Raw genomic sequence first — 12,039 nt, 5'->3', positions numbered from 1 at the left:
GCCAGCGTGATGAATCTGAAAATAAAAGAAGGAATTAATTGATGTATGCATGAACGAATGTACATACGGGATTAGATAATTATGTAATGAGCAGGGAAATCCGTACTTATTGTATAGCGTGCGAGAATGTATATATCAAAGGAAATTAATAAGAATTAATGTCGGGAGTGATATTTGCAGGATTCATCAATTTTATTACATATATTTGTTTGCTAAAAGAATAAGTTATGTTATTCATGTAGTCGCATGTCTTTTCGAAGAATCGATTAAAATTCCATTGCTTTGATGCAAGCCGCGAGCTTCGAGCCGGCGAGGTAATACGATATCTTAGTTTGTTTACATCGAGCGTGTTCAGACCAGTCGACTACATGATAGAGAGAGAAAGCGAATACGGGCTTCGCAACCGATTCTCATTGGTTGAGAGCCTGTGGGTGGGAACGCCAGCCCAGTGAGGGTATATAAGCTAGCTCGAGCAACCGCTCGAGGTCTTTCCCTGGGAAATCGTCGAACAGTGAACGTCGGTTATTCCATATAGAATCATTCGGAAATATCTTGCGATACGTTCAGAGGAAAGATAGTTTTTCGCGTAGCGTATTTTATAAAGCGAGTAGAGTTTAAGATTCGGGATTGAGCCCGGTTAACATCCGTTACCAGTTTCAGAGATAACTTTTCTCTTTATTTCGTGTACTTTGTGCCGAAGCAAATATATACATTTATTTTTGTTATTATTAAATACAAATCTAAATATTCATTCACATTTCCTATCCGATAATTCCATTATCTGAAACGCGAACCGAGTGCGAGTACGTGCCCTTGTCGATAGACATCGTGCCGAAAAACGTGACGAGCCACGCAGCCGGAAGATAATATTTTAGGAAGGAAGGAGAAGGAAGCTTCTCGAGCAAGGCGACCGAGAATATCAGCGTTCTGTGTGATCGCTTAAAACACAGTGGCGACCTTAAATACTTATATCCAAGTAAGTCCTACAGATCCTTGATCAAATGTTCGGTCACATCCGCGCCCTTAACCTCTAAATCGTCAGCAGAATAGTTTCACGAGTTGTAATTTAATACAATTCTGGTTACACGACATTTTCCCTAACTAGATGAGATAATGTTGGTACCAACAAAAACCCCTAGGCAACACAATTTTAATTTCTACGGATTAGTAACACTGTTGAAGTAGTAAGTTCATGAGTTTGCGTAGTCGTTTTGACATATGCGTGCATATGTGTCAAATAATAAATATTGTGTATAACATAAGTAGAAACTTCCGTTTCCGGGACGAGTGAGTTGATAGCGTGTGAGAGTGTGCGAGTTTAAAGGGAAGATTAAGGAGAGTCAGAGGAAGCTGAGGAAGGCGAGAGTGTGCGAGAAGGGAGGAGTAAAGGTGAGTGAGCGTGGAGGAGAGAGGGGAGAGTGGTGGAGGAGTGGAAAAAGGGGGTATAAGGAGGAAAAGTGACAGGGCTCAGACAAAGCGTACGGCACGAACGATAGTTGGTGTAGAGGGGCGACGCGATAGGTAAGCCGAGACGCGTGCGGAGCGCTGGGTAGGGCGAGAACAAGAGGCGGTGTAGAGGGGCGACTCGGCAGACGAACGGAGGTACGTGCGGTTGTGCGTGGCAGAACATAAAGTATAGCACGGGTAGAGGGAGAAGTGAGACATTGAGGAGGTAGAGATGAGCGAAGAGAAAGAAAGCGGAACGGAGATAAAGAAAGCGATAGATAAAGTAAAAGAAAAGGATAGAGCCAGAAGGGGGAGTACGGGGAGCACGGGAAGCACGGGAACCTTAGAAGAGTTTTGGAAAAGGAAGAGAGAGGATTTAGATAAGAGTGAGGGGGAAGATAAGGATACGGCTTTCAAGAGAAGAAATATGACGGCAAGGTCGCCTAAAGCGGAAACGGAGGTAGGTGAGAAAGAGTTGAGGGGGATAATTAACGAATTGAGAGAGGGTTTTAGGAGCATGAGGGAAGAGTTAAGGGAGGGCTTTAAGGAGCAAGGAAGGGAAGTAGAGAAGATAAGGAACGAGTTAAGAGTGCGAGAGGAGAAGTGGAGCGCGGAGAGAGAGGAATTTAAGAGGAGAATTGATGATTTGGAAAGAAAACTGGAAGGGATGAGAATGGAGTATAAGGAGGGTGGGCAAGAGGGAGGAAAAGGTGCAGAAGGAAGCGCAAGGACTGAGAAGGGGGGAGGGGAGGGAGGAGTCTGATTGGAAGGAAAGGGTAGAAAGGCTGGAAAGGAGGTGTGAAATGAAGGAGAGGGGAGAAAGGAAGAGAAACATTGTGATTAAAGGAGTAAAAGAGGAGGAGGGAGGAATAAAGGGGGGGATAGAGGAGGTGATGAAAAAGATAGGAGTGGAGGCTAAGATAGAGGAAATTAGAAAAATAGATGCTGGAAGGAGAGAGAAGGGAAGTATGGCAGTGGTAAGAGTAGGAAGTGAGGAGGAGAAGGCAAGAATAATAAGAAATAAGTGGAAATTGAGAGATGGAAGTATTTGGATAGAGGAAGATTTAACATGGGAAGAAAGGAGGATAAAATGGAGGGTAAATCAAATTGCTTGGAAGGCGAGAGGAGAGGGAAAAAGAGTGCGGATAGGGCAGGGAAAGGTATGGATAGAGGGGGAGTGGTGGATGTGGGATGAGGTAAGAGGCGTACTCAGAGATAGCAGAGGGAGGTGTTGGGAGGCAGGACAAGGGAAAGAGGAAGAAGGCAAGAGAGATGAAGGACAAAAGCAGGGGGAATAGAAGGGGGAGAGGGAGCGGATAGGGCAGAGGGGAGAGAAGTAGAAAAAGGGAAGGAGAAGAAAGAGAATGTGGAGAAAGGAGTGGGAGAGGAGGAAAGGGAGGAGGAAGAGAGGGGAGAGAGAGAGGAGGGAAGGAGAGTTTACAATGTGGCGAAAGATAAAGAGACAGAGGTCAGATGGGACGAGGAAGGGGGGAGAAGGACGGACTGGAGGGTAGTATTCTGGAATATAGCGGGTTTGGAAAATAAAGATAAGGAATTCTGGGAGGGGCTGAAGAAGGAAGATGTGATAGTTTTGATGGAGACGTGGATAGGAGAAAAGGGTTGGGAAAGAGTAAGGGGTAGGCTGCCAAAAAAGTACGATTGGGGAGTGCAATGGGCGAAGAGGAAGAATAAAAAAGGGAGAGCGATGGGAGGGATGTTAATGGGGATGAGAAAAGGTTTAAAGGAGAAGGGAACTGAAATCGAAATAAGTAGGGAGGGACTGATAGTTGGAAAGGTAAGGATAGGTGGGGAGAGTTGGAAAATTGTAGGGGTGTATGCAAAAAAGGAGGAAATGGAAGGGAGTATGCAGGAGTTAGGACAAATAATGGATAGGAAAGAGGAAGGAAGGTATACGATAGTAGCTATGTAACAGGTACTCCGAGCTCGGGCCGGCCGCGGGGGGTGAGGGGCGCGGGGGAATCGGGCGAGGGGGGGGCGCGCCTGACCAATCACCGACCGGCCTTTCCGTACTACTTTTCTATAACGGAAAGGCAAGACGGTGATTGGTCAGGCGCGCTCCCCCCTCGCCCGATTTCCCCGCGCCCCTCACCCCCCGCGACCGGCCTGAGGCTAGAAGTATTACCGACCGCGCGCGGAAATCGCGCGTCCTCCCGCGTCGGTCGTCGCGCGCTAACTGATTCTCTTGGGAAAATATGAGCGTCGCGCGTTATCGACCGCGCGCGGAGAAGGAGATCGAACGCGTTTGAACGCGTTTGAACGCGTTCGAACTTGTTCAAGGTCGCTCCTCGAGAGACGTTCCACGAAAATGCGTTCAAGGTCGTTCATTTCGCGGGTCCCGATTACCTTTCTTCGTTGTTGTTTTTCCTCGGTTCGAAGGTCGTTTCATCCCGTATCGCGGATGACGCGATCGCGGCGATTGTGGAGCTAGCGGAGTCGGGGATCTGGGGAGCGCGGGATCGCGTAGAGATGATGAAAAAAGGAAAAAGAAAGACAGAGAACACACAGATGAGACATGAATTTTTTTATTTTGAAAAACTAAAATTATACGTATGTCGACGTGCGCTCACATTATTTTGCGCGTATGAATATACATTTGCAGACACGCGTCGCGACATTATGATCGGAAACAGAGCGCGGTAATTTCACAGTCGACGATGTTGTTAGGATCGAAGAATTCGCTCTTCAGTATCGCATTTTTAGCCGAAGTGCCAGTCTTGATAGCGTTGGCGGCTATCTCCCGATAGCGCGAATACTTCGCGTCGATTTCCTCGGTCGCCGCGTTCAGCGCCGAGAGGATGCGATTGACGCAAAATCGGAGATCGTACAGCGTGAGCACGGTTTTGAGCGACATCGCCACACGAGCCGCGTTGGGTAGCTCAATACGCAGGATCGGCAGGTTGTTGATCATTCCGAATCGCAGCGTCATGTCTCCGATTGTTATCGGTGAGGGGGAGCGGGTTCCGTCGACGGGGGTGGATCGCATACACGATAATACGTCGCGTTTGCGCTCGACCAGTCCTTTCCACATATCGAGCGTCAGAGAGACTTCCCTGCCTTGTTTGTCTCCCAGGGCGATATCCACGTACGAAGGCGTGGGTATACTGTACCACGGTGACTTAATCGTGATACCTAAGGCTAAGTATTTGTAGCCAGTCGTCGTCAGCAGATAACGCGTCGTTAGGACGCGCACCGCAGGCACGTCAACGGGCATGTCGGTGGGGGGATGAGAGCTGGAACGCGACTCCCGATGAAGATGATCGTCCGTCAAATCGATTCTTCGTATCTTGCAGTCGTCGTTCATCTCCGAATCCGTCTCGCGAGGGGAAAAACCCTTCGGCGCGGGTCGATCGGTCAGCGTCGAGAACATTTCGCACGCGCTGTAGTATCGTTCGTTTCTGATTTTTTTATCCGACGCGTCGTATTCGGCTGACGATGCGATACTGATGCTTTGGGGGGACACATCGGTATAAGTAGAAAAGTTCTTACTATATATCGCGCGATGTGCGGTGTGGTGTGGGAATTTGCGCAGTTCTCTACTTCCTTCGGCGGATACGGCGATCGGAAAGCCGAACGCCGCCGTCGTCGTCGTCATCGTACGAATCGCTCGCCGCTGACGTTAAATCGTTGAGGCGTACGATTCGATCGAGGAGATCGCGCAACTGTTGCAACAGTTCGGCCTTAGGGCAGACGATATTCAGCATCCGTAGATCGAATTTACCAGCCGCTGTGACGGCCTTCGTAAATTCGTTGAATTTGTAGAACTGCGTCCGAGTGGTGAAGTACAGATTGCCGTCGACGTATCGGATGATCGACGTCACACCGGTCGGTATTCCGGGAAACGTCGTTTCGAGAGGTGTAAATCTGACAACTCTCTTCGCACATTCGTCTACTTCGGCTACCGAGTTACCGTTAAACACCACGAAGGAACGTCCTCTGTAGGTGTTTACCGCTCCGTTGATTATCGTTTTTTCGGGAAAGCCGAGTTGTTGCAAGGTCTTCGGCCAATCTGGTCTCAGACTAAATTTAGGATATTGAACCCTGTATACCAAATTATTTACGAACACCATGAGATCACCGGACGGGGATTGATAGGCGGCGGCTATGCGTGTGTAATTGTTCTGAAGAAAGCTCATGTGATTTGAAAGGGCTAACGGTCCGTTGTACGTCCTACCGTCCAGATCGATCGACCAAACGTAACGCTTGTACGAGATGTACATTCGATTTTCCAAAATCAATATCACGTTTACGCGATCAATGCTGCACAGGTCCGGCGATGGCTGCGGCGGCTGCGGCGGCGGTGGCGCCGGCGTCTGCGAGGGCTCGTTCGCCAGTTTTTCACCGTACAAACGTTGAATGTCCATAATGTCGAAATTGTCGAGCTTGACCGGATACTGCTTGACGGGCGAGTACGCGAACATCACCGAAGTCGGGCGCTTATTGTGCAACAATCCGAGAGAGTGACCGATCTCGTGCGTCAGCGTGAATTGTAGGGAGAACTTATCAGAGGGATTTTTACTGACGTGAATGTGCCACGGCTCGTCCCCGTCGACGTGCACCTCGGAGACGAATCCCGCTTCGTCCGTCGGGAGAGACGCGTGGGCGAGCACGTTACCGGGACCGTCGAATTTGGCCGAGCAATGTGGTCCGTTTGCCTTGATATTCGTGTTACTGTGACGTAGGCGTCGCCAAGATATTATAATGTCAGGATTCGTTTCGGAGCGTTCGAACGTCAATGCTGAATGCTGCGACCACAGGTCGAACGCGGCCCGCGCCGTGTTTAACTCGTTCTCGGTGGCTACGAAAAAATCCCACGTCAGGTGCGTTTTTGGCCATTTGGATAAACTCGCTCTCGTTCCGTGCTTCAGGATATCTCGAAAACCGCATCGCGGTTTACTCATCATTTGCAGCGTTTTGTTGTTAGGCGTTCCGTCGCCGGGTAAATCGTAGTATTTCTGAAAATCTTCGACGGCTTTGCGAAGAACGTCGTTTCGTCTCTGAGCCGGAACCGCGTCCACATCTTCGGTCAGATATCCGTATTTCTGCAGATAATCGAATGCGAGTGTGTAATTCTCGTCCGTGGGATTGATGCACCTCACGGCGATAAAACACGCGGTTAACGCGATGACGCGTGTGAGCCACATCGTCGAGAGCGAGAGAGAGACGGTAGAACTGTGATGACGGTGCGTTGCGGTTTGAGCGCGATCGCGATGAGCGTTCCGGATGTGAATGTTTACGCGAGGACGCTCGTTAGCGATAGCGCGGATAGGTGGCGGCGGGGTCTCGGGTGGAAAAAATTGCGCTTTTGTCGCATTTCCTCGGCGCGGATAGGTGTGGTGGTGGGGGTTTCGGGTGGAAAAAATTGCGCGTCGAAGATTTCAACGAATGAGTCGGTTTGATAAGATGCATTTTTTCCACGATGCGAAAATGCTATTCTTATTACATTTTTTACCGCAATATCCTACATTTGTCGCATTTCCTCGACGTGGATAGGTGTCGTGGTGGGGGTTTCGGGATGGAAAAACTGCGTCGACGATTCCGGCGGATGAGTCGGTTTGATAAGATGCATTCTTTTCCTCGATGCATTCTTTTCCTCGATGTAAAAATGCTATTCTTAGTATTTTTTTACCACAATATCCTTCTTTTGTCACATTTTCTCGGTATATAAAGAACTCGAGACTAGACTTGGGTGTAGTCTATCCACAGTTTTAACACGAACAATCTCTTTTAAACGTAGTGAAACAAAGACGATGGAAAAACTAAATGACATAAAAAGTCTCGTCGATTTATTGCAAATCCACACCACGTCCCTGGCGAGAACGGTGGACGAGTATTCCGATTCGGTGCGGCAGCTGCAGCTGCGTTTAAGAAATATCACGGAAAAAGTTCCCGCCTGCATACAATTAACTGTTCGCATTGACGAGGACTCCGTAATGCTGGAGCGAACGTAAGTAGATTTATTAAACATAATTACATGACAGTGTTTATATTTATATTCATGTTTATATTTATATTTATATTTATATTTATATTTATTATATTCATATTTTGTGTAGAGCCATCATCGCCTCCCTAATGAAGAAGTCGCGCAACCAAATACGATTGTTCGTTACCAAAGTTCGTGGGATGCATCGCGATGTTGCGCGACTGGCTTCACCGATCGAGGAGCCAGGTGCGGGACCGGCGGGACGGTGCGGTCGCGAGAGAGAGAGAGACGATGACGACGAGGGGAATCGTGTGGAAAATCGAGAGGATAATAGAGTGATCAACATCGACGACGACGACGTCCCTGAGGGTTGGCCCTCCCAAAAGTAAATAAAAAAGTGTAAAAACAAAAAAATAAATTTTAATAAATTTTAATAAATATTTACAAATATATGAAAAAATATGTACAATATGAAAAATAATAATATTATAAAGAATAACCTCCACCATAGTTATGTTATTTTTGGTCCGCATTAAAACTGCAACCAATGACCATGTCCTTTTACATTATTCGTTATAACGTTTGTCTTAACAATAATCACTACCAGTCTTAAAGGATTTTAAAATATATATTATATATAAAGTGTCACGTTAAGAATAGCGTCAGTCACACTTAAATAAAATGGATACGAAAGAAATCCGTTTTAACATTGTATATTCCGTTATAAAATAGAAGTGTCCTTTTCTTTTATATAAGAAGGATATGTTTTGCGGTGTACGCTTCTGTTATTGATATCGTGTTTCCTTTACCGCTCCCTACCCCATCCAATCACACGCTTGGCGTTATCGCTCACTCGCGCTCGTATGGCGTTATCGCTCACTCGCGCTCGTATCCACGCCTCGCGCTGGAGCGTCTCGGCTTCTCGTTCGTTTCCGTATCGCGCTATCGCTCCCACCCGTCTCGCGTTCGACGCTATCGTTCTCTCCCGTTTCGCGCTCTCGTTTCTCTCTGTTTATCTCGTTGAAAATATCGCGTTTCCGCGACCGGCCATTTTTACGCACTCGGCATTATCGCGCTCCCGCGCCCAACCATTTTTACGTACCGACAGCTTATAATATATACATAGAATACGGGGTATAGGTATGTGAAGAAAAGGAATATCGCATTGTTCGTTGATTTTATATCAGTTTATTATTTAATACAATATGGATAGAAGAATATACATGATGGTGTAAAAAATGAGTAAATACAATATAGATAGACGGATACATATGGAATAAAAAAATGATTAATACAATAAAAATAAGTAATACAATTTAAAAATGAGCAATACATTAAAAATGCAATTATGTCATACGAGTAATATGTTTTTTTACATTTAATCTGTGGAGTCGATGTTGGAGAGACATTCGCGTCGTTCGATCCACCAGTCGCGCAACTTCATCACGTTCTCCATCGCGCAGCACCGTTGATGACGTCCGCAGCGAAACGCGCGATCGGCGCGAAGAATCTCCAACCAATCGATGTCGTCGTACTCGGCGTCGATGGCCCCGATCGTCGCGTCGACGTCGCCGAGAATCTCCTCCAGCCACCTCTTCTTCTCGAGACCTTTTACATAGATTCGCGCGCCGGGCGTCTCTTCTCTCTCCCACGTTTCTTCCAGGTTGTCGCGCACCGCGCGTCGAATAATGGTCTTCGCTAGGCGATAGTCTGTGTCCCCATCCTCCCAACGGAGGCCGTGATGGTTCGCCATCAGCCAGCCGGCCCTTGCCTTCTCGGCGCTCGTCAGCAGATCCCAATTCATCGGCGCGCGAAACACGTGATGCGTCAGTACGCGCGTCTCGCTTCGCAGCACGGCCACCTCCTTCGCGACGAATCTGTCACCCACTACGAATCCCTGTAGGTCGACGAAGATCGTCGTCGTCGTTCTTGCTGCTGTGGCCATTGAGTCAGCGCGTTGGAAAGAAATATGTAATAATGTTCGTTTAAGGATGTGCTTAAACTGCTCGTTCTTAACAGAGTCTGAAGAACAATGGAAGGATCCTCGAATTTATATATCCCTCGCTTCCGGGATGCGATATTCTACAACCGCATTTTTCCGTTAGATAATTTTGCGCACCACGTTGGTCAGCGGACTGTACTCGATGACGCGATCGTGAACGATGAGACAAAAGGCGGTGGTTTTCGGCGGAACGTTTTCCTTGTTTTCGAATTCGATGCGCACGTCCACGGTGGCGCTCTTCACCGAATCGTTTTGACGGAAACAATCAATTACCACGAGTGGAGCTACCCGCGCGAATTCGCGCGGGGAAAAGAGCGCGTCGTCGCGACTGTCCCCGTAGTACGCTCCTCGAAATTTCGCGTACATCTCGTACAGCACGGCGAACTTGTCGCTTTCGAAATCCGCGTTCACGTCGTCGTAGGGATAGAATTCCGAGTTGAGATACAATTTTACGTTGGCGAGCGCGCAATGATCGAACCTCGAGGCGTCCTCCGTGAATTCGTTTCGCCGTCCGGTCTGCAGCGCGAATATGACGTATCGCGGCTTCTCCAATTGTGGCGCGGCTTTCACGGCCCACGAATGCTTGGTTGTGTTCTGCAGCAGGGGAAATTCGTACAGGTCCCAAGAGCGAAAACCCGCGCTCAGAAATCGTCCGCTCTCCAACGTTCGCAACAACGATAACTTAGTCACGTCGTTTAACGCCACGTGAGGCATACGCCATTGCACCTTCAGCAACGTAATTTTAGGATCCTTGGTTGGATCTCTCGGCACGGTTTTTTTCGGATCTACGACGCAGTTGACGTCGTTACGAGCGCGTATCAGGATAAGCTCGTGTCGCGCATTTATCACCACGCGTTTATAGTCCTCGCAGAAACCCAACAGATTGTTCAAAGGTACGCAAAAGTTGAATTGATGGGATGCGCTGTTCAGATTCGATTCGTTTGTTGGATAACTCCATCCGGCGTTCTGCAATCTTCTGGCTCGTTCGACGGTTAGCGACACGTAGTTCTTTATCGTGCTGGTTATTCCGACGTTTCTACACCGGTCGATCTCCACTCCGTCGAGTTCGTATCGAATTTCGTCGAACATAAACGCGACGCAGTTGTTAACTAATTTCGCGTATTGCTCCTCCGTCGTCGCGCCGTCGTCGTAGAGTCGCCCCTCAATGTATAGGAAACTGTCGCACGGCAGCGTATAAAGATCCTGCTGCTGTATGGGTATTCGTATCTCGTCGTTGTGCCCGAACGTCGTGTTGACGTATGGGTTATACGTGTGAGTCTCGATTCCAACGATGCGCTCGTCGAAAATCGGCTCACCGCCGATATTCAGGATGTCGGCCATAACCTTTTCTTTCGATGTGGAAACGACGCGGCGGCGACGCGTTTCTCACGGCGAGACCCAACGATCGTAGGAACCTGACGTTGGCGTTGCTGAGAACGGCTCTCCTTCCTCCTCCACCTCTTCTCTTCCCCACGCTTCCGATCTCGTCGTAGAACGGGCTAGCTCGCTCGTTCGCACAATTCGCGCTAGATCCGTTCAGAACGAGCATCCCTCCTCTCGCTCTTTTTTCTTCAGGTCGTGGAGGTATCACACACACACACTAACTGCGACGACGACGTATGTGCAGTCTAATCGTTATCTCCTCACCGCGAAAGTCGATCAAGCGATCTTTCTGATCCACGACTCGCACCGTGATATCGGTGACGTTTCGCGCGACGATCGGGAGGTAAATGATCTGCGTCGGAGTCTCCGACAGTTTATATCCCGGTGGAACTTTCGGCGCGAATTCGTGTATCGCGTGCACCGACCGTCCGTTGCTGTACGCTCCGTGGTGATGCTGCATTCGATGCGAATTATGTTCACGCTCATGACGTCAACGGGTCCGTCGGAAACGTACCATTTGTTCGGTTTTAGGATACGATCGCGCGAGAAACCCAAAAGAGAACCGATGTTGTTTGGTTTTGTAAAATTCACTCTGTAGGCGCACTTTATCTCACTCCTCATGGTATTCTCGTTGGCGCGAAGAGCGAGTATCGTTCTATCACCGCCGTCATCGTCGTCGTTCTCATCGTCGTCCTCGTATATACCATAACCGTCATCGTCATCGTCGTCTTCGTCCTCGTATATGTGATAACCGTCGTCCTTCTCCGTTCGGTTTTTATCTTTTACCCGTCCAGCGTCATCGGTCTGCAGTTTTCCTCCTTTCTCTTTAATTTTTTCTCTCTCACGCGCGCGACGTTCGCGATAAAGAAGAGCGGCGCGCAGATATCTGTTCACGGCTCGCAGCTCGTACGATCCTTCCGGAACGACGATTCTCCGGTCGTCCTCGCCGAAGTAGAAGCGATTGTTCGCGGACGTAACGTTCGGTATCGAATTGTACGTCTCAAAAGTCGCTAAACCCAGCTCATATTCGCCATCGCTCAGATCCAAAGCGGGAAAGTGACTCACCGTGAGAACGCTGCTGGTTCCGGTCAACGTGAGCGTCAGCGACATCGCGGGAGAATCGTCCACCACTCCCCCAATCGATCTCGCGAAGAAATCGCAGGCACAGCTGTCCACAGATTCTCTGATCGAATGTCTGAAACGCGCGACGATTGTACGTCACGATCGCGCTCTCGCCGAGATATCGCGCGAGCTCCCTCGGCGG

General features: G+C 48.7%; 2 protein-coding genes and 1 long non-coding RNA gene across 3 annotated transcripts; 1 reads left to right on the top strand and 2 right to left on the bottom strand.

The window, feature by feature from the left end:
• Nucleotides 1-5,000: 5,000 nt before the first annotated feature.
• Nucleotides 5,001-6,608, bottom strand: LOC139785821 (matrix metalloproteinase-18-like). The gene has a single exon (XM_071724991.1). The coding sequence runs from the start codon at nt 6,606-6,608 to the stop codon at nt 5,001-5,003; it is 1,608 nt and encodes a 535-aa protein (XP_071581092.1).
• A 49-nt stretch (nt 6,609-6,657) lies between these two features.
• On the top strand, nt 6,658-7,889 carry LOC139785818 (uncharacterized). Its single transcript, XR_011722092.1, has 2 exons — nt 6,658-7,411; nt 7,521-7,889. It is a non-coding gene; the product is annotated as an uncharacterized lncRNA (long non-coding RNA).
• A 1,602-nt stretch (nt 7,890-9,491) lies between these two features.
• Nucleotides 9,492-10,733, bottom strand: LOC139785819 (uncharacterized). Its single transcript, XM_071724990.1, has one exon. It carries the CDS (start codon nt 10,731-10,733, stop codon nt 9,492-9,494), a length of 1,242 nt encoding a protein of 413 aa, XP_071581091.1.
• Nucleotides 10,734-12,039: the final 1,306 nt, after the last annotated feature.

This window comes from Temnothorax nylanderi, unplaced genomic scaffold (genome assembly GCF_030848795.1).
Source record: "Temnothorax nylanderi isolate EJ_2023f unplaced genomic scaffold, tnyl_v1.0 TNYL_tig0892_pilon, whole genome shotgun sequence".
NCBI lineage: Eukaryota > Metazoa > Arthropoda > Insecta > Hymenoptera > Formicidae > Temnothorax > Temnothorax nylanderi.
Note: the sequence above shows the minus strand (reverse complement) of the source record. Positions and strands in the feature narration are given on the sequence as shown.

Coding starts and splice junctions, on each gene's coding strand:
- LOC139785821 (XM_071724991.1), bottom strand. CDS start 6,608: ATGTGGCTCACACGCGTCATCGCGTTAACCGCGTGTTTTATCGCCGTG.
- LOC139785819 (XM_071724990.1), bottom strand. CDS start 10,733: ATGGCCGACATCCTGAATATCGGCGGTGAGCCGATTTTCGACGAGCGC.